This window comes from Pongo abelii, chromosome 4, assembly GCF_028885655.2.
Source record: "Pongo abelii isolate AG06213 chromosome 4, NHGRI_mPonAbe1-v2.0_pri, whole genome shotgun sequence".
Classification (NCBI taxonomy): Eukaryota; Metazoa; Chordata; class Mammalia; order Primates; family Hominidae; genus Pongo; species Pongo abelii.
Genome location: NC_071989.2, coordinates 140,905,437 through 140,931,936, shown reverse-complemented (window position 1 = coordinate 140,931,936; position 26,500 = coordinate 140,905,437). Strand labels below are relative to the sequence as shown.

The 26,500-nt window shown below is 41.0% G+C and overlaps 2 protein-coding genes across 5 annotated transcripts in view; one reads left to right on the top strand and one right to left on the bottom strand.

Annotated features, from left to right (window-relative positions):
* Nucleotides 1–5,554, bottom strand: part of RAD50 (RAD50 double strand break repair protein) — an 86,657-nt gene extending 81,103 nt beyond the window's left edge. For 3 of the 4 annotated variants that reach the window (XR_010140024.1, XM_002815863.5, XM_054555930.2), the window contains exons 1-2: nt 4,949–5,554; nt 3,027–3,110 (exon numbers count right to left, since the gene is read on the bottom strand). Coding sequence is in view for 2 of the 4 variants with exons in the window: in XM_002815863.5 (XP_002815909.3) it covers nt 3,027–3,110; nt 4,949–5,077 (213 nt within the window). In the remaining 2 variants the exon portion in view is untranslated. The remainder of the gene's footprint in view (nt 1–3,026; nt 3,111–4,948) is intronic. The other variant, XM_063724246.1, reaches the window with a different exon arrangement.
* Nucleotides 5,555–18,729: 13,175 nt separating this feature from the next.
* On the top strand, nt 18,730–20,947 carry IL5 (interleukin 5). The gene is made up of 4 exons (XM_002815865.2): nt 18,730–19,052; nt 19,261–19,293; nt 20,249–20,377; nt 20,483–20,947. Exons 1-4 carry the CDS (start codon nt 18,915–18,917, stop codon nt 20,579–20,581), a joined length of 399 nt encoding a protein of 132 aa, XP_002815911.1. The 5' UTR covers nt 18,730–18,914; the 3' UTR covers nt 20,582–20,947.
* The last annotated feature ends 5,553 nt before the right edge of the window (nt 20,948–26,500 follow it).

Below are 26,500 nucleotides of genomic sequence, written 5' to 3'. Positions count from 1 at the left end.
TTCTACCACTACCTTAATCAAGCCACCTATATTTCTCACCTGCATCATCACAAAATCCTCTTGTCTCTGCCCTCCTATCTTTGCTACCTACAGATAGTCTTCTCTCAGCAACCAGACTGAGCACTTTAAAACATAAGTCAGACCATGTCCTTTCCCTGCTCGAAATCTCCCAATAGACAGATTCCTATTTAAATAAGACTAGAATCCAAGGACCTACAGGATCTAGTCTCTCCTATCTTTCTAACTTTATTTTCTACCATTTTCCCCTTGTTCTTCCTTGCCATTCCTTGAACACACCAACCATGCTCAGGGACTCTGCAACTAGACTGAATGAAATGTTTTCCTCCCAGATTTTGAACAACTCATTCCCTCTTGAATGAATATTTAAAAGACAACTCTGACTACTCTGTGAGAAAGAGAGAGCTTCACGAATGAGGGCAGGAAAACAAGTTAGGAGACGATTCTAATAGTTGAAAGGGAATATGATGGTGGCTTGGAACAGGAACACAGTGGCCGATGGAATGAAGTAGACAAATTCCGACATATTTTAGAAGGGTAGGTAAGAATTGCTTATGTATGGATGATGACATCATTTACAAAACTGGCGGGGGTGGGGTACTGAGGTAGTAACAGAGCTGAGAATGTAGGCAGGAAGTGGGTACAAGGAATCAAGAGTTCCATTTTGAACATGTTAAATTTGAGATGCCCATTAAATATCCAAACAAACAGCTAGACATATATGTCTAGAGTTAAGGAAAGAAGTCAGGGTCAAATACATAAATGTGTTAGTTACCAGCACATAATCAGTACTTAAAGCCGTTAGACTGAATAAGCTTATCCAAGAGAGATAGGGAAGAGGGTTAATGCAAAGATGGCCAACTCTTGCGTCACACTGGCTTTCAGAAATCAAGCAGGTTGGGTGCAGTGGCTCACATCTGTAATCCCAGCACTTTGGGAGACCGAGGCAGGCGGATCACCTGAGGTGAGGAGGTTGAGACCGGCCTGGCCAACACGATGAAACCCTGTCTCTGCTAAAAATACAAAAATTAGCTGGGTGTGGTGGCACACCCGTAATCCCAGCTACTCAAGAGGCTAAGGCACAAGAATAGCTTGAACCTGAGAGACAGAGGTTGCAGTAAGCCAAGATCATGCCACACTGCACTCCAGCCTGGGCAACAGTGTGAGACTCCGTCTCAAAAAAAAAAAAAGAAATCAAGCAAAGGTAGACCCAACAAAGACTAAAGTATAGCCAGTGAGAAAGAAGGAAACTATGAGATTATAGTGTCACAAAAGCCAAGAAGGAAATATTTTTTAAAAAAGAAATAGCCAACTGTGTCAAATCTGACAAGATGTTAATGAGAATTAGAAACTGACCACTCTATCTGGCACATGGAGATTATCAGTGACCTTACAAAGGCACTTTTAGTGGAGGAAAAAAAGAAAACCTGAATGGAGTAGACTGAGGGAAAAATGGGAGTCAATAAAGTAAAGACAATGAGGACATACAAATCTTATGAATTTTGCTATATATTGGAACACAGAAAAGGTAATGGCTAGAGGGTAAATTGGAGTAAAGGGAGAGTTTTTTGTTTGAAGACTAGAGATACCAGAGCATGTTTATATGCTGATGTGAATGATCCATCAAGAGAAACTGCTGATCCAGGAGAGAGATGGAAAAACGGAAGGGCAAAATCCTTGGGTGGATAAGAGGGATCAATGAGATCTAGCCTCCAAGGAGCTGGTTGATGTTTAGATAAAACAACAAATAATTTATCCAAGAAAAAACAGTATGGGCACGTATGTACAGTAGTTTCGTAGATTTGATGACTGGAAAATAAGGGAATTCTCATTTGATTCTTCCTATTTCTCAATAAAGTACAAAGCAAGATCATCAATTAAGGAAAGTAGATTGTAGATTTAAGGAGAGAGAAGGTGGGAAACAGTCATTATAGAGAGGACTCAGTAAACGTACTAAATACTATTATATTTCTAAGAGGAAAATTCATAAATATTTTCATAATTACAGAGTTATCTTTAATCACACTAAAGTGGAAACAAATAATAATCAACAGGGGGTCAGTTAATAAACTATAGGATATAAACTCAATGGAATACAATTTAGTAACTAAAAACAATAAAATAGAAGTATAAAATTATATTAATGTGCTAAAATATGTATGTGTGAATGCATTTATATGCTCACATAGGCATGGTTTTATAAGCAGAAAAAAGCTTGGAAGAATATGTAACGAAAACATAGTGGAACTGGGGTCAGGGAGCGGCGAGAGAGGCACATGACCCCACTAAAAACAAATAAACTATATATATATGTGTGTGTGTGTATGTATTGTTTCACTTCTATATGTGCAAAAACAAACCTATAGACCAAATTCTATGTCCTTTACACACACGAATAGTATAAACACCATAATTCAAACAATGATTCATACACAAAGATTTTTATCATGGTACTTTTTTTCTAGACAGTGGGTCTCACTATATTGTCCAGGCTAGCTTTGAACTCCTGGGCTGAAGCAATCCTCCCATCTCAGCCTCTAGAGCTATCTGGGAGTACTGGCACACACCCCCAAGCCTGGCTTATCATGGTACATTTTAATGAAAAACTGAAAGCAATCTAATGTAAGAAAATTACATAACTACTAAAGTGTTCATGCACTTTAAGTAGAAAATATCTCAGACATACAAAACAGTATAAAGATTAAAAGAAACACTTACATACCAAACACCCAGATGATAGTTTTTTAGTGACATGGGACTTCATGATAATGTTAAGTTGGGAAAAAAACCCAGAATACAAAATTAAGAGTATGACATCAGCTATATAAAACAGTATTTAAAAGAGGAGGAAAATACATGAAAATGTCAACAATGGTTATTACTGGGTGCTAAAACTGTGGGGGGCTGACTTTCATTTCTCTTTATACCTTTCCAATGCCAAGTTTTCTATAATAAGCTATTATCATTTTTATAATTATAAAAATACAAAATTGTACTAGCACCATTACCTTGGGATCATGTACAAATGTATTTCCTTTGGTTCCAGGAGGGAAATCTCCAGTACAGATATATTTTAGACATTCAATGATGGTCTAAAGAAACAGAAAATTACATTACTTCGTTATAAGAGAACCACAGAAGTTTATCATAAAATATGAATTCATTACAAAAATATTATTTATTATGGAAACTATAAAAGATAGATAAAATCTGACCTTATAAAACCTGTAATAAAAATATGATTAAGTGTTAATCAATGCTGTAAGTTCACAGAAATGCTATATAACTAAGAAGTTATCCTAATATGAAGAATTGTTACTTGGGAAAAAAATAATTCTTTATTTTCAACTGAAACCCTTTAAACTAATTTAAGTTAATAATAAGAATGGCTAAAAAAAAAAAAAAAGAATGGCTAACAGTTAAGTACTAAACTGTACTAAGCACTCTTACGTACATTTATTTAATTCTCACATTAACTCCAGGCTGTAGAAACTTTTTAAGAGACAGGGTCTCATTCTGCTGCCCAGGCTGCATGATCATGGCTTACTGCAGCCTCGACCTCTCGACCTCCTGGGCTCAAGCAATCCCCCAGCCTCAACCTCCCAAACGGCTGGGATTACAGTCGACAGCCACGGTGCCCAGCCTGTAGAAACTTTTTTTTGGCGGGGGGAGTGGGGGAGAGTCTCGCTCTGTCACCCAGGCTGGTGTAGTGCAATGGCGTGACTTCGGCTCACTGCAACCTCCACCTCCCCGGTTCAAGTGATTCTCCCGCCTCGGCCTCCCCAGTAGCTAGGATTACAGGCATGCACCACCACGCCTGGCTAATTTTTGTATTTTTATTAGAGACGGGGTTTCGCCACGTTGGCCAGGCTGGTCTCGAACTCCTGACCTCAGGTGATCCACCCGCCTCAGCCTCCCAAAGTGCTGGGATTACAGGCGTGAGCCACCGTGCCCAGCTGTAGAAACTATTTTTAATCTCCATTTTATAAATGAGAAAACTAAGGCACAGAGCAGTGAGGTCACTCGTCAACAGTCAGACAACTAATAAATGAAGCAAAAAATCTGTACTGAGGCAGCCAATCCTCATAAACACTATACAGTACTACTCTCCCTTTTGCTAGTATTTAGTACAATGCTAAGTACATAACAAGCATTCAACAAATAACATTTTTACAAAAACAAAAGTAAACAAGTTTGGCATTCAATTCTCAACCTTCTCTTTCTACACTCTTCACAAATCCTTCCTTTAGACTCTTCTCCCTGCTATACTGACATCGTCTTGCTTTTTCTTAAGCCACTATTCCTGACCAGAATGCCTCTTGGTTATTCTTTCCATCAAATTTATAAATATTCCCACGGCTTAAAAAAAAAGTCAGTCGTGCACCAACTTTAAATTTTTGACTGAGTTTTAAGAACAGAAGTTTTCCAAGTTAAGCCCCACTACATCAGTTACATTTTGAAGTTAAGTCATTTATTTTCCATGTATTATGTTTGGACAGTTGGCATACTTGGAAACTCTTTAGTCATGTATGTATCATTTTATAACTTTTAAAGAAATTCTTGTACGGGACAACTACTGGGAAGTGAATGCTATGCTTTGAAAGCAAGGAGACAGCGTTAAAAACATCAATACAGACCAAAGGGCATCCAGTGGGAACTGAACTCTGAGTGAGCGGCGACAGCTCCCGGTCTCCTGGGATTCTTAAGTAAACCTTGTCCCCAGGACAAGTCCGGACATCCTTCCGGGCCTGCTCCAGGTTTAACTCCTAAGGTCGCTGTAGCCTGCAGGCCACACCCCAAGGCACTTTAAGGGCCTACACCTGTGGAGCCCTAAGGACGCTTCTCCTCCTAAGGAGAGTTCTGAACTTCCCATTTTATTCTCCGAAAGATGTAGCGACCTGTAAACTGAAGGCGGCTACTGAAGACTTACCGTCTTTCCCGCCCCATTGGGTCCAACCAAAATTGTAAGGGGGCTGAAGAAAGTGATAATTTGCTTATCTTTGTCCTCTATTCCAAAACTCCGCACGCCCAGAATGCTCATCTTTTCGATCCGGGACATGTTTGCAAACGTTTCTAATCTCACCAGGGACCTGGAGCCCACAAAGGCTTAACTGAGGCCGAAGCAAGGCGTGCACGGGACGTGAGACCCGCGAATCTCAGGGTCAGGAGGATCCGGGCGGGGAGCGAGGCCACAGGACTGCCAAAAGATCCTGCCGGCCAACAGCGGGAGAGAGGGGGCGGGGAATGGAGCCTTTCCTCCCACACCAGCTGCTTTCCCCGCCGGTGGGGAGAGCGGAGGCGGGGACCAGCCTGGGGCTCCCGCCGGGGACGCAAAGCCGTAGCCACAACGCGACCCTGCAACCGCGCACTCACAGCTTCCTGCCTCGGCCGCCCTGCGTATCACGTGGGCCTCTAGGCCCGCGCGCGTCCGCCCCGCTCTCCTGGGGCACGCCGGGAAATCGGAGGCCCGCGGTGCGTGCGCAGCTCCGATTTCCGGGTGCGGTACGACCAAACAGAGGGCTAGCTGCTGGGTGCTGTTGCTAGGGGCAGCGGACTTCCGGATCTTTGCTGGGGATGGGCAGCCTGGAGAGGCACTGACTTTTGGAAGGGGAGACCAAGACCTGTGACGGATGGCGCTTCCCAAAGCTTGATCCTGGGACTCCTGGAATGGGGGGTAGTGGTGGGGTGGATTGGAGACCCAGGAAGGGGGGTCAGTTCATGTCAAAACTATTTTCCTTTTCATTCTCATTCTCTCTCTAATGTTCGTGTAGTAATTTCCAGTGATCACATAACATGTGATGACGCCATTGCAGTGGTGGTTAATGGAATGTGCGCATGTGTATTCTTGCGCTTAGAAATACCAATTTTAATTTCTAATTGAGTAAATGTTGATAATTATAACTCACGTACACGCTCTTTGAGGTCCCCCGTAATTTTTTAGTGTAAAGGCGTCTTTAAGACCAAAAGTCTGGGAACTAAAACTAAAAGCAGTCTGCAAATACGAAGAATGTAGAGGTCATCCATTCCGATCAGTGCTCCCAGCAATAGATATCTTTAAAAATAAGGGAAAGAGGAGTTACCTGTCTCAGAAGTAACTGAGAATATTGCTTTCTTGGAAACAAACTTAATGGAGGGATATCACATTTAAGGGCCTAGAGGAACATGCATAAAAATTACTGAAACAATAGTGGAGGACATTTAAATGAAACACTAATTTGGAATTACTGTAGTGGTATAATTTGCCTCTGCCTGCCTTGGAAAAATGTAGGAAATGTTTCCCCAGTCATACAATCCCAAGCAAATAATTTACAGAACCTAATACATAAATGTATGTGCCAAAGGGTGCAAGTGGGGAAGACCAGTGAGAAATAGTCTCTTGCTGTACCAGGTTAAAAAAACCGGAAAGTGTCAGTTATTACAACATACTTAACCAATGGAACAAAACATTAAAATTATATAGGAATGTCTTACTTGGCACAGCAAATGTAATAAAACAATGGGAAAAGACTAAAGACCTTTTTCCATTTTAAAAATTGTAAAATACACATAAAATTTACTGTCTTGGCCAGGCGCGGTGGCTCACGCCTGTAATCCCAGCACTTTGGGCGGCCGAGACGGGTGGATCATGAGGTCAGGAGATCGAGACCATCCTGGCTAACACGGTGAAACCCCGTCTCTACTAAAAATACAAAAAAATTAGCCGGGCATGGTGGCCGGCGCCGATGGTCCCAGCTACTCAGGAGGCTGAGGCAGGAGAATGGCGTGAACCCGGGAGGCGGAGCTTGCAGTGAGCCGAGACCGCCCCACTGCACTCCAGCCTGGGCGACAGAGCGAGACTCCGTCTCAAAAAAAAATTTACTATCTTAACCAAGTGTACATTTCAGTGGTGTTAAGTATACTCACGTACAACCATCACCACCTTTCAACCTCTACAAATCTTTTCATTTTGCAAAACAAACTACCCATTAAACAATAACCCTTTCCTCCCCACATCCTCCAAGCCCTGACAACCAACATTCTACTTACTGTCTCTATAATTTTTTACTAAGTACCTCATATAAGTGGAATCATACAGTATTTATCTTTTTGTGACTGGCTCATTTCACTTATAATGTCCTCAAGGTTCATCCATATTGCAGCCCAGGGGTCCCCAACCCCTGGGTCACTGACCAGTATGCATAACTGGCCTGTTAGGAACCTGGTGGCACAGTAGGAGGTGAGCAGCAGGTGAGTGAACGTTACCGCCCGAGCTGGGCCTCAGATCAGTGGGGGCATTAGATTCTCATAAGAGCACAAACCCCATTTCGAACTGCCCCATGAGAAGGATCTAGGTTGCCCCATGCAAGGGATCTAGCTTGCCCGTTCCTTATGAGAATCTAATGCCTGATGATGTGAGGTCGAACAGTTTCATCCCAAAACCATCACCCCACTCCTGCCTGTGGAAAAACTGTCTTCCTTGAAACTGGTCCCTGGTGCCAAAAAGGTTGGGGACCACTGTAGCATATATCAGAATTCAGGTCGTTTTTAAGGTTGAATAAGATTCATTACAATACACGTCACATTTTGCTTATCCATCTATTGGCGGACATTTGGGTTGCTTTCACGTTTTAGCTATTGTGAATAGTGTGGCTATATACATGGGTGTACAAATGTCACTTCTGGACCTTGCTTTCAATTCTTTTGGGTATAAACCCAGAAGTGGAATTATTAGATCATACAGTAATTCAATTTTTAATTATATGAGGAACTGCCATACTGTTTTCCACAGTGGTTGTACCATTTGACATTCCCACCAATAGTGCATAAAGGTTTCAATTTCTACATATGCTTGCCAACACTTGTTATTTTATGTTTTTTTTGATGGTAGCCATCCTGATGAGTGTGAAGTGATATCTCATTGTAATTTTGATTTGCATTTTAATAACTATTAGTAGCATCATTTCATGTGTTTATTGGCCATTTGTGTATCTTCTTTGAATAATTGACTATTCAAGTGGAGACTTTTTTTTTTTTTTTTTTTGAGATGGAGTCTCGCTCTGTCACCCAGACTGGAGTGCAATGGTGCGATCTTGGCTCACTGCAACCTCCACCTCCCGGGTTCAAGTGATTCTTCTGCCTCAGCCTCCTGAGTAGCTGGGATTACAGGCACGTGCCACCACACCTGGCTAATTTTTTGTATTTTTAGTAGAGACGGGTTTTCACCATGTTGGTCAAGCTGGTCTCGAACTCCTAACCTTGTGATCCACCCGCCTCGGCCTCCCAAAGTGCTGGGATTACAGGTGTGAGCCACTGCGCCTGGCCGAGACCATTTTTTAAGTCAGCATAATTGACATACAGTAAAATTCACCCTTTTCCAGGGTACAATTCCATGAGTTTTGGCAAATATAAACATTTGTGTAAACCACCAAGACCTTTTTTTTTTTGAGATGGAGTCTCCCTCTGTTGCCCAGGTTGGAGTGCAGTGGTGCAATCTCAGCTCACTGGAAGCTCCGCCTCCCGGGTTCACGCCATTCTACTGCCTCAGCCTCTCGAGTAGCTGGGACTACAGGCGCCTGCCACCGCGCCCGGCTAATTTTTGTATTTTTAGTAGAGACGGGGTTTCACCGTGTTAGCCAGGATGGTCTCGATCTCCTGACCTCGCGATCCACCCGCCTCGGCCTCCCAAAGTGCTGGGATTACAGGCGTGAGCCACTGCGCCCGGCTACCACCAAGACCATTTAAATGAATACTGTGGATACTTGGATATCAGTAGGAAGAAAAAAGCAAATCTACACTTTATTTTACTTACCACTGTAAGTTCTGGTGGATAAAATTTCAGAAAGATATTTCTGGAAGCAATAAAAGAAGAAGCAAGAAATGTAATTACCTCTACTTTTAAAGGGGAATTTTATGACCCAAAGTAACATAAGAAATTAGCAATCACTGAGATAAGATATTGCTTGTCTCTGGTCTCAGCATGAAGTACCCAACATTATCTCTTATGCAGTTTTGCTTTCTTAAAAACGGAAAAAAGTTGAACTTGAATCTAATCATACCTTTAGATGTAACTTTCAGTTCACAGGAATTACAAGGATTAAGCTAACAGCAACACAGGGTTGGAAAAGGCAAATCCAGAAGCTAGAAACTGTTCCAAGACACTTGCACAGGCTCTCAGGAGATCATTATCATTAAAGCAAAGACTATTGTAGATTTTAAAAGACTTATTAAAAAACATATTGTTGCAAATTAAGAGATTTGAGATACATACCACCCCAATGGAATGCATGGTCCTAGTTTGGAAACTGGTTTTGCCATAGATGTGTGAAGGAAATTTGGGAGATATGTGGGGAAATTTCAATGTAGACTGGAAATTAGATAATGAAAAAATTCTCTGAGGCAGGCGGATCATGAGGCCAGGAGATTAAGACCATCCTGGCTAACACGGTGAAACCCCGTCTCTACTAAAAATACAAAAAATTAACCGGGCCTGGTGGCATGCACTTGTAGTCCCAGCTACTCAGGAGGCTGAGGCAGGAAAATCGCTGAACCTGGGAGGTGGAGGTTGCAGTGAACCAAGATCACGCCACTGCACTCTAGCCTGGGTAACAGAGCAGGACTCTATCTCAAAAATAATAATAATAATAATTCTTGTTAATGTCATCGTATTTGGTGTGATAATATTTTGCTATGTAAGAAAATGATCTTTTTTGAGATGCATATGGAAGTATTAGTGATAGTGTGTCATGCTGTCTGTAATTTAAAATACTTCAGAAAAAAAAATAGTGAGTTAAAGGAAAAAAAATGCACATGCCAAAGTAACCAGGTTCCATTGCAAAAAAATTTCAACTTTGTAACAATGGAAACTATAAAACTAAGATAAATGCTCTAGGATTGGGGTGGAAAAGATTTGTAATCAAAATGATTAATCCCTAAAATAAAAAGGCAAATCAGTCAAGTCTCCACTTCTTAGCAAACTACTACTTCCAAAAAATATTTAGTTTCACTGGTGCTAAAATTAATGAAATGAAGAATAAAACTACCATGAGATACTGTTTTATACCTAATAGAGAACTTCTTTATTCTTTGTTTTTTTGTTGTTGTTGTTGTTTTGTTTTGTTTTTGAGACAGAGTCTCACTCTGTCGCCAGGCTGGAGTGCAGTGGCGCAATCTCGGCTCACTGCAACCTCTGCCTCCTGGGTTCAAGCGATTCTCCTGCCTCAGCCTCCCGAGTAGCTGGGACTACAGGCATACACAACCAAGCCCAGCTAATTTTTGTATTTTTAGTAGAGACGAGGTTTCACTATGTTGGCCAGGATCGTCTCGATCTCTTGACTTCATGAACCACCTGCCTCGGCCTCCCAAAGTGCTGGGATTACAGGCTTGAGCAGCCGTGCCCAGCCTGAGAACCTCTTTATTCTTACAATACTTTCTAACATAATTCTGCCTTTTTTCTGATATTAATGTTGGTACATGAGCTTTCTTTTGACTAGTATGGATTTGTTCTTAGAAATTGCAATTTAAGGGAGGTGAAACCAATTTTATCATAGGCTAGTTGATATAAACAAGAGACAAGTTCGTAGAACATATTTTTGGTCACAAAAATATCATCAAACTTATAAATAAAGATGAAAACACTTCTATTCAACATTAAACATTGAAACAAATGTGAGCAATAGACACATTTAAGAAAGATTCATAAAAGCAAGTAAAATAAGTATTTACCCAACTATTCCAGTTCAAGTTTGCAGGTGGCTGGAGCTTAACCCATCAGCTCAGGGTGCAGGTTGGGCACCAACCCTGAACAGGATGCCATTCCATCACAGAACACACTCACACGCATGCACGCACGCACACACACACGCAGACTGGGACCATGTAGACATGCCAATTCACCTCACATGCACATCTTTGGGATGTGGGAGGAAACTGGAGTACCCAGAGAAACCCCACACAGACATTAGGAAATGTGCAAACTCCACACAGCCTGGCCAAGAATTAATTAGTGTTTTCTCATGACTGTTATAACAAAGTTATTCTAGGACCTGCTATATATCTTTGCATCCAAACTTCCTATGTCATTTTGCATTGTGTATCTCTTGAAAATAGCTGATAGATGATTTCTAATGCAATTTTATAGTATTTGCCTTTTAATAAATGACTTTCATCTGTTTTCAATTACTGTGATTGCTGGTAAATTTAGGCTTATGTCTTATTCCTGTGCTTTTTCTTTGCTTCTTTGTCTCCTTTCCTGCTTTGTAGAATATCTGAGCTTTCTTTATTCCTTGTTTTACTCTACTGATTTGGAAGATACACATTCTATTTCTATTCTTTTAGTGGGCACTCTTAAATTTTTCACATTACTATTTTGAAGTCCAGAGTTAATATCATTAGGATCCTTCTGAACAATACAAGGACTGTAAAATGTGCCAGAAGATCACCCCCACCTTCCACATTATCACTGTTTAGCATTTTTGTTTCTCATTGTCTTCAAATAAGAAACAAAACAAATGAAATCAGTTATTTTTAAACCAGCATTATTCATTTAGGTTTACCAGCATATTTATCAAACTCTTTGATTCCCACTGCTTCTGCGTCACTTCTTCCTTCTGGGTTCATTCGCTCTCCATTAGCAAAACCTTTAAAGCCTGGTGCTAATGGACCTTCAGAGAAAGAAATCTATCTCCCAGTGCTAATATCAAGATTAAACAAAGCTATTTTTGTGAAAATGCTTTATAAATTGTAAAACCCTGTGAAAATATAAGAGTTATTTCTTCTGGCCAGGTGCATTGGTTCACGCCTGTAATCCCAGCACTTTGGGAGGCCGAGGCGGGCAGATCACGAGGTCAACAGATCAAGACCATCCCGGCCAACATGGTGAGACCCCGTCTCTACTAAAAATACAAAAATTAGCTGGGCGTGGTGGCGCGTGCCTATAGTCCCAGCTACTCGGGAGGCTGAGGCAGGAGAATCGCTTGAACCCAGGAGGCGGAGCTTGCAGTGAGTGGAGATTGTGCCACTGCACTCCAGCCTGGCGACAGAGCGAGACTCTGTCTAAAAAAAAAAAAAAAAAAGATTTATTTTTTCTGCATTGAATATTTTCAGAGGGTGATCTGGTAAAATGTAACAAAGGCTATAAAATGATCATACAAGTTCATTAGCATAAGGAAAATTTTTAAAATTTTACACAGGTGTTTATAGTAGCATTGTTTAAAATTGTGGAAGGCTAGAAACAACCCCAGTGCCCAAAAGTTGGGAAATGGTGATGGAAACTATGGTACATCAGTTTCATCTAATAGCAGGTTATCACTAAAATAATGAGAAGGTAAACTGTATAGATATGTGAAAAAGAAATACTCATAAAAAAGATAAATACAAACTGCATATATTCACTGATTAAAACTCTGTAAAACTGTCTATGTGTTGATAAGGATTAGAAGATGTTTTCAAAAAACTGATAGTTGCTATACCAAGAAATTCTGTTTATTTTCCTATAATGTTATTTATTCAATTAAAAAATCATATTAAAGAGAGATTGAAAGAAGTTTGAATAGAGTCAAGAAGAAAAAGAGATGTTATCAATTTACATTTAGTCACCATGAAAATTGTGAGGCATCATGCCCAATTGATTAAAATCAGTTCATGGAAAAGTCGTTTGACCTTAGGGACTACACAGTAAAAACCACAGTTACCAGTTTTAAAGACATGTTGCCAATGTGTTACCTACTAATAGAGATAAAAGTTTTAGGGCAAAAGGATGGATGTTACCCACCAATGTAACTTTTCAATATTAATCATAGTCCTTTTTTTAAATTATAAAATTACCAACCAGTAATTATTTAAAAATCAAAGTACTAATTGTTTATTTCTTTCTATTTCCCTAAAATAATGTGGATTTTAAAAAATCTAAATGGTAGATCACATTGCCTCCGTCTCTGTAGCTGAACTTTAAAGCTTTGCTCTCTTTTGCCCAGGAGTTCTGCCAAAGAACTCCTGTTGTTTGTTACTTTAGGCTCCTAGCTGCAGGTAAAAGACTCCTTGAGGCCGGGCGCGGTGGCTCACGCCTGTAATCCCAGCACTTTGGGAGGCCGAGGCAGGCGGATCACGAGGTCAGGAGTTTGAGACCAGCCTGGCCAAGATGGTGAAACCCCATCTCTACTAAAAATACAAAAGTTAGCCGGGCGTGGTGGCAGGTGCCTGTAATCCCAGCTACTCAGGAAGCTGAGGCAGGAGAATCGCTTGAACCTGGGAGGCGGAGGTTGCAGTGAGCCGAGATCGCACTACTGCCCTCTAGCCTGGGTGACAGAGCAAGACTATCTCAAAAAAAAAAAAAAAAAAAAAAGACTTCTTGAGTTTCCACAGTATAGTAATCCTGACTTAATGTCATCAATAGGTTCTTGGAAGCAGACTTTAAGGGAAAGGATGTATAACAAAACCAATTTTACCATAGGTGAATTGATATGAACAAAGCTTACGTTCCTATGGCATATTTCTGGCCACAAAAATATCATCACACTTCTAAACAAAGACCAAACACTTCTAATATTAAACATTGAAACAATTATGAGCTATATGTACATTTAAGAAAGATTCATAAAAACAAGTAAGATAACTTACCCAACTATTCCAGTTGAAAGTTGAAGATGGCCGGAGTCTATCCCGGTAGCTCAAGGTACAAGCTGAGCACCAGTCCTGGACGGGGCGTCATTCCATTGCAGAGCACACAGACACACACACATATGCACAGACACACACTCACAGACTGGGACTGTGTAGACATGCCAATTCACCTCGCATGCACATCTTTGGGATGTGGGAGATTGTGCAAACTCCACGTAGACAATGGCTTTGGCTGGGAAGCGATTGTTTTTCTTATCAACAGTATAATGAAATAATGTGGAACTAAGCAAAGTTATTCAAGGACCTGCTGTATTCACATTAACTCAATGAGTACAACAAAGGATAAATAAAGTTGTTGTAAGTGCCTGCTTGTTCATTCAGTTATTTATTTAACAAATCTTTATTTTATTGTCTACAATAGGCTAGTCCTCAAGGATTTAGAGATCAATTCAATAAAAACCTTATTCTCAAGGAGCTCATAGCCTACTGGTGAAATAAAAAGGTGCCAACTGCATTACACTCACGGAATTCAAAGTTTGTTTTTTTTTTTTTTTTGAGACAGGGTCTCGCCATGTTGCCCAGGCTAGTCTTAAACTCTTGGGCCCGATTGATCCTCTGGCCTCAGCCTCCTAAGCAAAGCCTTTTAAATAATAATGGTAAAAACAATCATTAACTTTTTCAATGTGCAGTATTATTTATTTATTTATTTGAAATGGAATCTCGCTCTGTCACCCAGGCTAGAGTGCAGTGGCGCGATCTCAGCTCATGGCAACCTCTGCCTCCTGGGTTCAAGTAATTCTCCTGCCTCAGCCTCCCAAGTAGCTGGGATTACAGGCGCCAGCCACCAAGCCCAGCTAATTTTTGTATTTCAGTAGAAACAGGGTTTCACCATATTGGCCAGGCTGGTCTCGAACTGCTGACCTCAACCAATCCACCCACCTCAGCCTCCCAAAGTGCTGGGGTTACAGACCTGAGCCATCACGCCTCGCCGCAGTATTATTTTTAATACACTTTTTATTTTAAGTAGTTTTAGATTTATAGAGAAGTTTCAAGACTCTTAGAGTTCCAGTGTGCCCCGCACCCAGTTTCCCCTGTTGTTAACATTACCATGGTACAATTGTCACAACTAAGGAACTAATATTGGTACATTACTAAACTCCAGGCTTTTTCCAATTCCCTTAGTTGTGCCTGTTGTCCTTATTCTGTTCCTGAGTGTCATCCATGATACCACATTGTATGTAGTCATCATGTCTGTTAGAGGCCTCTCTGGCTGTGTCAGTTTCTCAGACTGTGCTTATTTTTGATGACCTTAACAGTTTTAAGGAGTACTGCTCAGGCATTTTGTCTTTCCATTTGGGTATGTGTAGTGTTTGTGTCATGGTTAGGCAGAGGTTACTGGTTTTGGGGAGGAAGATGACAGAGATAAAGTTCCATTCTTATCACATCAAATCAAAGGTACATGCTGTTAACATGATGTTTCACTGCCACCATTGACTGGGATCGCCTAGCTGAAGTAGTGTTTGATCAGGTTTCTCCACTGTGAAGTTATTCCTCTTATTCTCCCCTTTCCATACAGTTCTCTTTTTTAAAAAGTCACTCTGTGTATCCCACTCTTAAGGAAAGGGGGTTGTGTTCCATCTCCTTGAGGGTGGAGTAGCTACATACATTATTTTGAATTCTTGGGCACAGGAGATTAAAATCATTAACTTTTATTTGTAGTTTTGCATTAATAAAGCTCTTTCTTTTTTTTTTTTTTTTTTTTTTGAGATGGAGTCTCGCTCTGTTGCCCAGGCTGGCGTGCAGTGGCGTGATCTCGGCTCACTGCAACCTCCACCTCCCAGGTTCACGCCATTCTCCTGCCTCAGCCTCCTGAGTAGCTGGGACTATAGGCGCCTGCCACTACGCCCAGCTAATTTTTTGTATTTTTAGTGGAGATGGGGTTTCACTGTGTTAGCCAGGATGGTCTCGATCTCCTGACCTTGTGATCCGCCCGCCTCAGCCTCCCAAAGTGCTAAGATTACAGGTGTGAGCCACCACACCTGGCCAATAAAGCTCTTTCAAATACATTATTTTACAGGTCCAACTCCGAGACAGTTTACAATCAGGTTGGGGAGATCACACTTATAGAGGAAAAGTTAATGACATGAAAACTTTATAAGAAATTTAATTTTGTACACCCATGTTCATAGCAGCGTTATTCACAATAGCCAAAGGATGGAAGCAACATTAGTGTCCATCGACAGACCATGGATAAACAAAACATGGTATAGACATCCAATGAAATATTATTCAGTCTTAAAAAGGAAGGAAACTGACACATGCTACAACATGGATGAATCTTGAGAATAAACATTATGCTAAATGATATAAGCCAGTCACAAAAAGCCAAGTACTGTATATCAGGTACCTAAAGTCATCAAATTCATAAAGACAGAAAGTAGAAGCGTGGTTGCAAGGTGCTGGGAGAACGGGGGCGGGGGTTGGGAGCTGTTGTTTAATGGGTACAGAGTTTCAGTTTTGCAAGATGAAAAGAGTCCTGGAGATTTGTCACACAACATTATGAATGTACTTAAGGCTACTGAGCTGTACACTTAAAAAAATGGTTAAGATAGTAAATTTCATGTGTATTTTGCCACAATTAAACATTTCTAAAAGAAATACAATTTTGAATAAGAAGTATTTTTTATAACTAGCCTTCCAATAAGAACCCACAGTTTTGCTGTAAAACAGAGGCTGCAAAATGGTACATTATACAGTTGCCAACATTTGAAAAATCCAGAGATTATATATAATAAGCAGGATTTCAGACTTCCTTTTTTGTTGTTGTTGTTGTTGTGCTTTTTGTTTTTTTGTTTGTTTGTTTTGAGACAGAGTCTCACTCTCTTGCGCAGGCTGGAGTGCAGTGGTGCAATCTCAGCTCACTGCAACCTCCGCCTCCTGAGTTCAAACAATTCTCCTGCCTCAGCCTCCCGAGTAACTGGGAGTAACACACCACCACGCCTGGCTAATTTTTGTAGAGACTTCTTTGAAAAACAGAATGATCTGGTAATGTGAGCCCGGGTGTGTCACCTGGCAACCATCAGCTGGAGCTGAGCAGCACCTGCCACCTTTAGACAGATCATGCGCGCTATAGTTTCACGTGACCCCCACCAGCTTTGATGTATTACACCCTGCCCATTTCACTCATTGGTCTTGAACTCCTGGGCTCAAGGGATCCACTGCCTGGGCTTACCAAAGTGCTGGGATTATAGGCGTAAGCCACTGTGCTTAGCCCAGTTTTTTATTTTTTCTAGAGATGGAGTCTCACTATGTTGCCTGGGCTGGTCTCAAACTCCTGGGCTCAAGCAATCCTTCTGCTTCAGCCTCCCAAAGTGCTGGGATTACAAACATGAGCCACCTTGCCCAGCCTCCTATGATAGAATTTAAGCACTCAGAACTTTGTGTATTTAAGGTACTAAAATAACAAGTTATTTGGCAATTCCCCTGAAACTTTCACCTAAGCCCTAACTTCCTCAGTGTAACACAAAGGTGCCAGGGGGAATCAGAGAGAACGCTCTCATATTCTCTGGGAAGAGAAAACTCCTGCCAGAACTCAGCTTCTTTTCTGAGAATACCATTTTAACAGCACTTTGACCAAGCCTATTGTGATTCCTACCTCACTCCTGATAGATTTTCTGAAGTGAGCCAAACTTCTGCAGTCTCAAGGAGACATTTCTCAAGGAAAACATTTCTCAAGTGTGCAAATCAGACACGTCTAACCAAGAGTCCAAAACTTCAGCACAAACAAAACCAAACGTGGTACAAGAAGGCCGCCACTGAAATCCAAGACTGTCTTTATTTTTCCAGTGCAGAGCTGGGATTGCATATGTATGAAAGGTGTGTCTACCTCCCAGCTGCCTCTACTTCTCATACACAACTGCACCTAGCTTTGGAAAACTGTTCTGGGCAACAATGTGTGTTTGGTACCATCTGTTCTTGATGCTCAAGACAGGCCTGAAGTCAGGCTTCTAGGCTGCCAACATAGAGCCACTCTGGGATGCTCACTGAAGCACTCTATTAAAAACAATGGGCCACATACACCTCCATCATATGTGTTCAGGCCAGGGAAAAAGGAAGTGTGTGATCTAGGAGGGGGCCTCATTTGCACCTTTCTGGGATTACAGGTCTGAGCCTAAGGAACAAAAGCTGATTCCCCTAATTTCATGGCCTGCCCAAGGTGTGAAAGGACACCTCCACCCTTACGGGACATAAAGGAGAGGACACAGCCATGTATTATGTATCTCTGACAGATATTTATTGGTTGCCTTCCTAGAATCTGTGTCCCTCTTACTACTGGGACCCCACATTTCTCAGCTCTGCAGTTGAGGTGGGATGAGGGTCACCTCTAGCTCCAGGGAGAGCCAATCAGTATATACCACACCCTGGTCACAGTTCAAGGATGAACATGCGACCCTTGTCAGAAAGAGACTGAATTTGAAAGCTTTTGATTAAACAATCAGAAAAACACAGCTTGCTTTTTCCTGCTGCTCATGAACAGAATACGTATAGATCCAGGAGTCTGGACATCATCTGGAGACCTCAATGGGAAAGGTGCCCAAGGATGGAGTCAAGGAAGAGTCACTGAAGCCATCAAAATGTAAAAGAGCCTCCATTCCTGGACTGTTTGGTTCTATGAGCCAATACCTTCCCTCTTTATCTTCAACAACTTTAGGTTAGGTTTTTAGTCACTGGCAACAGAAAGGATCCTAATCAAGACCCCAGTGAACAGAACTCGACCCTGCCAAGGCTTGGCAGTTTCCATTTTAATCATTGTCTTCCCACCAGTATTTTCAATTTCTTTTAAGACAGATTAATCTAGACACAGTCACGGTAGAACATAGCTGATCTGAAAAAACATTCCCAATATTTACATATTTTAGCATCAAATTCTGTTCAGTGGTCTACCTTATACTTCTCCTTTTTGCACACATCTTTTAAGAGGAAGTTAATTTTCTGATTTTAAGAAATGCAAATGTGGGGCAATGATGTATCAACCCAAAGATTTTCTTTGTAATAGAAAATGTTTTTAAAGGGGGGAAATAGGGATTTTTATTATAAAAGATAAAAGTAAATTTATGTTTTAAGATATAAGGCATTGGAAACATTTAGTTTCACGATATGCCATTATTAGGCATTCTCTATCTGATTGTTAGAAATTATTCATTTCCTCAAAGACAGAGAATAAATTGATTGGGGATGCAGTCTTGTACTATGCACTTTCTTTGCCAAAGGCAAACGCAGAACGTTTCAGAGCCACGAGGATGCTTCTGCATTTGAGTTTGCTAGCTCTTGGAGCTGCCTATGTATATGCCATCCCCACAGAAATTCCCACAAGTGCATTGGTGAAAGAGACCTTGGCACTGCTTTCTACTCATCGAACTCTGCTGATAGCCAATGAGGTAATTTTCTTTACGATTCCTACAGTCTGTAAAGTGCATAGGTAATCATTTGTGATGGTTCCTTTACTATATACAGAGACCTGTTATAAATAATAAGATTCTGAGCACGTTAGTACATGGGTGATAACTACATCACCAACAAACATTCCATTAAAAGTTATGAATGCTGGTATGCTGCACAAATGATTGTATTTCCTTTCCTCTCCAGACTCTGAGGATTCCTGTTCCTGTACATAAAAATGTAAGTTAAATTATGATTCAGTAAAATGATGGCATAAATAAGTAAATTTCTTGTTTTAAGCTGTAAATCATTAGTTATCATTGGAACTATTTAATTTTCTATACTTTGTTTTCATATGGGTGGTTGTGAATGTCTGTACTTATAAATATGAGGAATGACTTTTTATCAAGTAGAATCCTTTAAACAAGTGGATTAGGCTCTTCGGTGATGTTGTTAGTTTGCCTCCCAAAGAGCATCTTATCAGGGATTCTTTCCAGAAGGATTCCACACCGAGTGAGAGGTGCCTGCTAGTCTCCGTGCAGTTCTGACTATGGTCTTTCTCACTCTAATGTGTTTCTGAAAGTATTAGCAACTCAGAATTATATTTTTAGAACCATGATCAGTAGACATTAAAATATATAACAAATGCCCTATATTAATAATTTCTGCATACTTAAATAATTATAACTATATGATGGTATTGTATACATTTGAATATGTCCTTGTCATATTAAAATGTAAAATATATAATTTTATTAGTCTAAATAGAATAAAACTACCAGCTAGAACTGTAGAAACACATTGATGTGAGTTTAATGTATAATGCATTATGCTTCCAAAACATTTTTTTCCAGTTACATAATTAAGTTATATCCTTTATAAAACTCCTCAGTAATCATATAAGCTTCATCTACTTTTTGAAAATTTTATCTCAATATGTGGTGGTTTGTTGCCTAGAAAACAAACAAAAAACTCTTTGGAGAAGGGAACTCGTGTAAATACCACAAAACAAAGCCTAACTTTGTGGACCAAAATGGTTTTAATAATTATTTTTTAACTGATGAATTAAAAAGTATATATATTTATTGTGTACAATATGATGTTTTGAAGTATGTATACATTGCAGAATGGACAATGGACCAAATTTTTATACCTTGTCTTGATTATTTGCATTTTAAAAATTTTCCTCATTTAGCACCAACTGTGCACTGAAGAAATCTTTCAGGGAATAGGCACACTGGAGAGTCAAACTGTGCAAGGGGGTACTGTGGAAAGACTATTCAAAAACTTGTCTTTAATAAAGAAATACATTGACGGCCAAAAAGTAAGTTACACACATTCAATGGAAGCTATATTTGTCTGGCTGTGCCTATTTCTATGGAATTGACAGTTTCCTATAATACCTATTGTCATTTTTCTTTTTTCGCAGAAAAAGTGTGGAGAAGAAAGACGGAGAGTAAACCAATTCTTAGACTACCTGCAAGAGTTTCTTGGTGTAATGAACACCGAGTGGGTAATAGAAAGTTGAGACTAAACTGGTTTGTTGCAGCCAAAGATTTTGGAGGAGAAGGACATTTTACTGCAATGAGAATGAGGGCCAAGAAAGAGTCAGGCCTTAATTTTCAGTATAATTTAACTTCAGAGGGAAAGTAAATATTTCAGGCATACTGACACTTTGCCAGAAAGCATAAAATACTTAAAATATATTTCAGGTATCAGAATCATTGAAGTATTTTCCTCCAGGCAAAATTGATATACTTTTTTCTTATTTAACTTAACATTCTGTAAAATGTCTGTTAACTTAATGGTATTTATGAAATGGTTAAGAATTTGGTAAATTAATATTTATTTCATGTTATGTTGTGTTCTAATAAAACAAAAACAGACAACTGTTCAATTTGCTGCTGGCCTCTGTCTTAGCAATTGAAGTTAGCATAGTCCATTGAGTACATGCCCAGTTTGGAGGAAGGGTCTGAGCACATGTGGCTGAGCATCCCCATTTCTCTGAGAAGTCTCGGGGTTGCAAGGCACACCAGAGGTGGAAGTGATCTAGCAGGACTTAGTGGGGATGTGGGGAGCAGGGACACAGGCAGGAGCTGAAACTGGTTTTCTCTCTACAGTACATCCAGAACCTGGGATGGTGCAGGGTAAATGGTAGGGAATAAATGAATGAATGTGCTTTCCAAGACTGACTGTAGAATTAAAATGAGTTGTAAGACTTCCCCTGGAAGAAGGGCAGTGTGGGAACCTGTAACTAGGTTCCTGCCCAGCCTGTGAGAAGAATTTGGCAGATCAATCTCATTGCCAGTATAGAGAGGAAGCCAGAAACCCTCTCTGCCAAGGCCTGCAGGGGTTCTTACCCCTTCTGGCGGTGCACCATAACAAAAGGAACAGAGAGACACCGGTAGGGCAGTCCCATTAGAAAGACTGAGTTCCGTATTCCCGGGGCAGGGCAGCACCAGGCCGCACAACACTCCAATCTACCTGCTTATGGCTATCAGTAGCATCACTAGAGATTCTTCTGTTTGAGAAAACTTCTCAAGGATCCAGAAAATATGCTCTTTAAAATATTTTAAAACTGATACAGACCCAAAGGAGAGACCCAATAACAATATTCAGCTATATCATCCATTCTCTCTTTCATTCAACAAATCTGTATTGATCACGGGCTCTCTGCTGGGTGTGGGATGCAGCTGTGGGCCTGGGCTGGAGGTCCTTAGACGCCAGTACTCCTAGCCTGGGCTTTATCTGTATGGATTGCTGCAGTGTTGAGCTCCACTGCTGTGTGAAGCAATTGCTCCTGCTCTTTCTGGGCATGGGAGAAGGGCCAGAGCAGTCAGACACAGATTCCCAGGCAGGAGAATGGAACTCCTTCCGAGGAAAAAGATGTGTTTTCCTTCCAGCACACACCCAGGCATGGTGGTCAGGACCGTGGACCAGGTCCCCAACTTGTGCATGCACCAAGCCCCAGGATCAGGAGCAGAGCTAGTGAGGGAGGAAGATGGATGAGCACAGAATGGTGCTGACCGCTCTAGAAAAAGACAGGAGACAGGAGACAGGAAACAGCAAACTCAACTTGCAAAAAGACTGAATCTCAACTTGATTCAATTAGGCAGATACTGAGTTCCAGTATGCTCCAGGACTATTCTAGGGGCTAGGATTCAACAGTGAATAAAACAGACAAAATCCTTTCCCTTGTACACTTATATTCTCTCAAAAAAGCTCCTTTCCCCTCTTCCTTATCAGGGTCCAATATAGTTAATAAGGACTTAAGACTGGAATATCACATCTAAATCCCCAATAATGAGCCCTCACCAATCTGCCAGGTCCCAGAGAAGCTAAAAGCAATCAGGGCTGTTTGCAACTAACTGAAATAAAACTTGATTCGAACTCGTCGTGTCAAGCCTGTTGACAACACACACACATGTCCACGTGTCACTGCTGTGCATAGAAACCTCTGACTCACTACCATCTGAAGTCCAGGCTCCTTCACAGGTCATTTGAGGTCGACCTCTGCTCCCTCTGACCCCCGACATACAGAAATACAGGCATCATCCATGTAACATCCTTGGCAAGAAAACATTAACTAGGTGCCTCATTCCCATTATTTTAAGTGGGAAAAATTTTAATGCATTATATCTCAACCCAAAATCTTCAACCAACTTCTTAAAACATAAAACATAGTAAAATGCCTGTATATAAGGAAAAAACATGTTAGGGTGTAAAAATTTAAATAAAATATTTTGTATTTATTTATTTAATTGTAGTAAAATAAGGATATAAAATATTTAAAACAGTACTTCCTGATCACTCAGCAGTTAATACAATGGTTGCTTTATCTGTATAACACGCTGCACGTCCCCTTAGTTAACATTCGGAACCTTTCTGATTGTCTTCTGTGAACTCTGATTTGCTACCAGTTGTATGTGGAATAAACCTAAAGACTTTGTCCATTGACTCCCCTCATCATTTGGTTAAATAATTTCTTATGTTTAGGGGACATAAATATTTTTCCAATATAAATATTGGTGGGAAAGCATTGTATTGAGAGACACATTCTATGAAGAAGAACTCTATGTGGAAAACATTAATTGTGGAGATGTTCAGGCCAGGCATGGTGGCTTATGCCTGTAATCCTAGCACCTTGGGAAGCTGAAGCAGGAGGATCACTTGAGTCCAGGAGTTCAAGACTAGCCTGGGCAACATAGCAAGACCATGTCTCTACAAAAAGAAAGAAAAGTAGCCGGGCATGGTGGTGCACATCTGTAGTTCCAACTACTCAGGTGGCTGAGGTGGGAGGATCACCTGAGCCCAGGAGATGAGGCTGCAATGAGCCCTGATTGTGCCACTTTAGGCAACAGTGTGAGGCCGTTTAAAAACAAAAAACAAAAAACAAAGAGATGATCTGTAAAGAATGCTAGCTCTTATTCTTCACAGAATACCCATGAATTTTCATACCTCTGTGCCTTGGTCCACACTATACCCTCTGTCTCAGTATCTTTGTTCTTTCCCACCCAACAAACTTGCAATTGGCCTTTAGATGTTTTCATTCACCATATCCTTCATTTTTTTTTGTTTTTTTGTTTTTTTAGAGACAGGGTCTTGCTCTGTCACCCAGGCTGGAATGCAGTGGCGTGATCATTGCTCACTGCAGCCCTGAACTCCTGGGCTCAAATGATTCTCCTGTTTCAGCCTCCCCAGTAGCTGGGACTACAGGCACTTACTACCATGTCTAGTTAATATCTTTTAAAATTATTTTGTAGGGATGGGGTTTCACTATGTGACCTGGGTTGGTCTTAAACTTCTGGCCTCAAGTGATCCTCTCACTTTGGCCTCTCAAAGTGCTGGGATTACAAGTATGAGCCACCACACTGCCCTCTTTTTATTTTTATTTATTTATTTATTTATTTATTTATTCATTTATTATTTTTTTCGAGATGGAGTCTCACTTTGTCACCCAGCCTGGAGTGCAGTGGCATGATCTCGGCTCACTGTAACCTCCACCTCCTGGGTTCCAGTGATTCTCCTGCCTCAGCCTCCCAAGTAACTGTGACTACAGGTGCATGCCACCACACCCAGCTAATTTTTATATTTTTAGTAGAGACAGTGTTTTACCATGTTGGTCAGGCTGGTGTTGAATTCTTCACCTCAAGCAATCCACCTGCTTCAGCCTTCCAAAGTGCTGAGATTATAGGTGTGAGCCACTGTGCCCAGTCTTTTTATTTATTTATTTATTTATTTATTTATTTATTTATTTATTGAGACAGAGTCTCGCTCTGTCACCCACGCTGGAGTGCAGTGGCACGGTCTCAGTTCACTGCAAGCTCTGCCTCCCAGGTTCATGCCATTCTCCTGCCTCAGCCTCCCTAGTAGCTGGGACTACAGAACCCCACCACCACACCTGGCTAATTTTTTTGTATTTTTAGTAGAGATAGGGTTTCACCATGTTAGCCAGGATGGTCTTGATCTCCTGACCTTGTGATCCGCCCATTGCAGCCTCCCAAAGTGCTGGGATTACAGGCATGAGCCACCATGCCTGGCCTGTTTTTATTTTTTTAAGAGATAGAGTCTTGCTATGTTGTCCAGGCTGGACTCAAACTCTTGAGTTCAAGTGATCCTCCCATCTCAGCCTCCTGAGTAATTGGAACTATAGGCAAGTGCCACCATGTCCAGCAGTTTTTTTTTAATCTCAATGTACCTGCCTGTGGCCAGCTGACTTACTAATTTCATGGTCTCACATCATTGTATACATTTACCATCAGGATCACGGCATAGAGTAAAATGCACAGGCTTATAAATGTAACGAGCTGTTACAAAAGTTTCAAAGCCACAGGAAGGTTCTGCCAGGTACTTAGAATGTTTATTCCATTCATACAATAAAGAACTAGAAAAACAGTCCCAGAGTATAAAAGACTCAAGCCTAAGAGTCTCCATTTATCATTTGTCCAATGAAAGTCCCATTCTTACCAAAGAATCATGGCAGATTTAGGTTTTCCTGGTGTCAGTATTAGCTCAGACCTCATATCTAACAAAGTTTGAAAAGTTTAGGTATCTCCTATACTAGTGTGTACTTATCCTGATGAATGGCTCTAGATCTCTTCGGTAAAGGATTAAAGTTTACTGCATGTATATGTAGTGGGATTATAGAGTCCTCCTGTTCAATCAATGGACACTGGGTTTATGAATGCCTTAGATGTGGGAACTGGATGAAGATCCTGCTTTTCCACTGTGGTGGCTGATGTCAGCCCTTTACCACCTGATTACATATACATGCTAATTGATTATCAATGTTTCTTGTCTCTAGGAACACTTTAATTTCTTAGCCACCACAATAGATCCCTGAAGGTTAAGAGTCAAGGCACCCTGGTTGGCACCACGGCCTTGCTGTTTGTGGTGGTAATTATGTCCCCCTTGCCTCTAATGTTTAAGTGCTTCCAACCTGAGCTCTGCCATTCTAGGGATCTCATGTTGCCTATTGATATTAGGGAGTCCATGTCATTGGCAGCATCTTTCACCTTCAACCCAGCTTACAGGGGACATCCACCACCAATGTTTGCAATGATGCCTGCTTCTCTTCACTAGTGCATCTGTTGCTGTGTTAGTAAAAGGAGTATATTCTGTGTCCTCCAGGAACATACTCAGATAGTGAGTTCTCAAGCCAGATACAATAAATCCATTTTAGTATTCCTGCTTCTATGAGCTATCTGCTCTTTTCTTCAATACTATGGGAGGAAGTTCAGGTGTCTCCACTTCATATTCTGTACACCATCATCAGGATCAGGCTTCAAGGAGCCACTCCAGCAAGCTATTAGGACTAACTCCAGTTGTTCTTGCGAAAACTTAATTCTGAGTCATAAGTATACCCATGCCAATGAATCCAATCCCATTCAACTCTATATTCTTCTGGACAAACAGCTGCAGGATGCACTCGATTCTGGATTCTGACAGTACATATTAGTAAACTCCTGCACACCTTACACTTCCCTGCCAAGACTGTATGTCAGCTGTGAAGCTATTGTCTCTCGGCTTCAAGCCCACTATACTATACTCTGCTGCAGCTGGGATTCTGCAAACCAATTTCTCCTTTGCCAGCTGAAACCCTGTTAGGATCTGTCAATGGAGGGTGTAGACTAGGAGGCTGGAGGAAGAAAAGGGGACTTGTTTCTTCCTGTTGCTTCCTATTCTTTGTTTTTGTTTCCTGTTCCTGTCCTCGTATATTCCTATTCCTAATCCTAATCCTAACATTAACCCTGGCAGCAGTAGTTGACTCTAGTAGCAACATTTGATTATAGTTTGCAGTTTTTCCACCATTCATAGAACCAACCTTAGCACACCTCATTTCCCTCTGAGACCCCAGCAACAGCCAACCAGCATCCCCTCAGAGGTCTGGATCCCATTCCCATAGGACCCCTTTTCTGAACTCAGGAACTGCACTGCATGCAGAGCA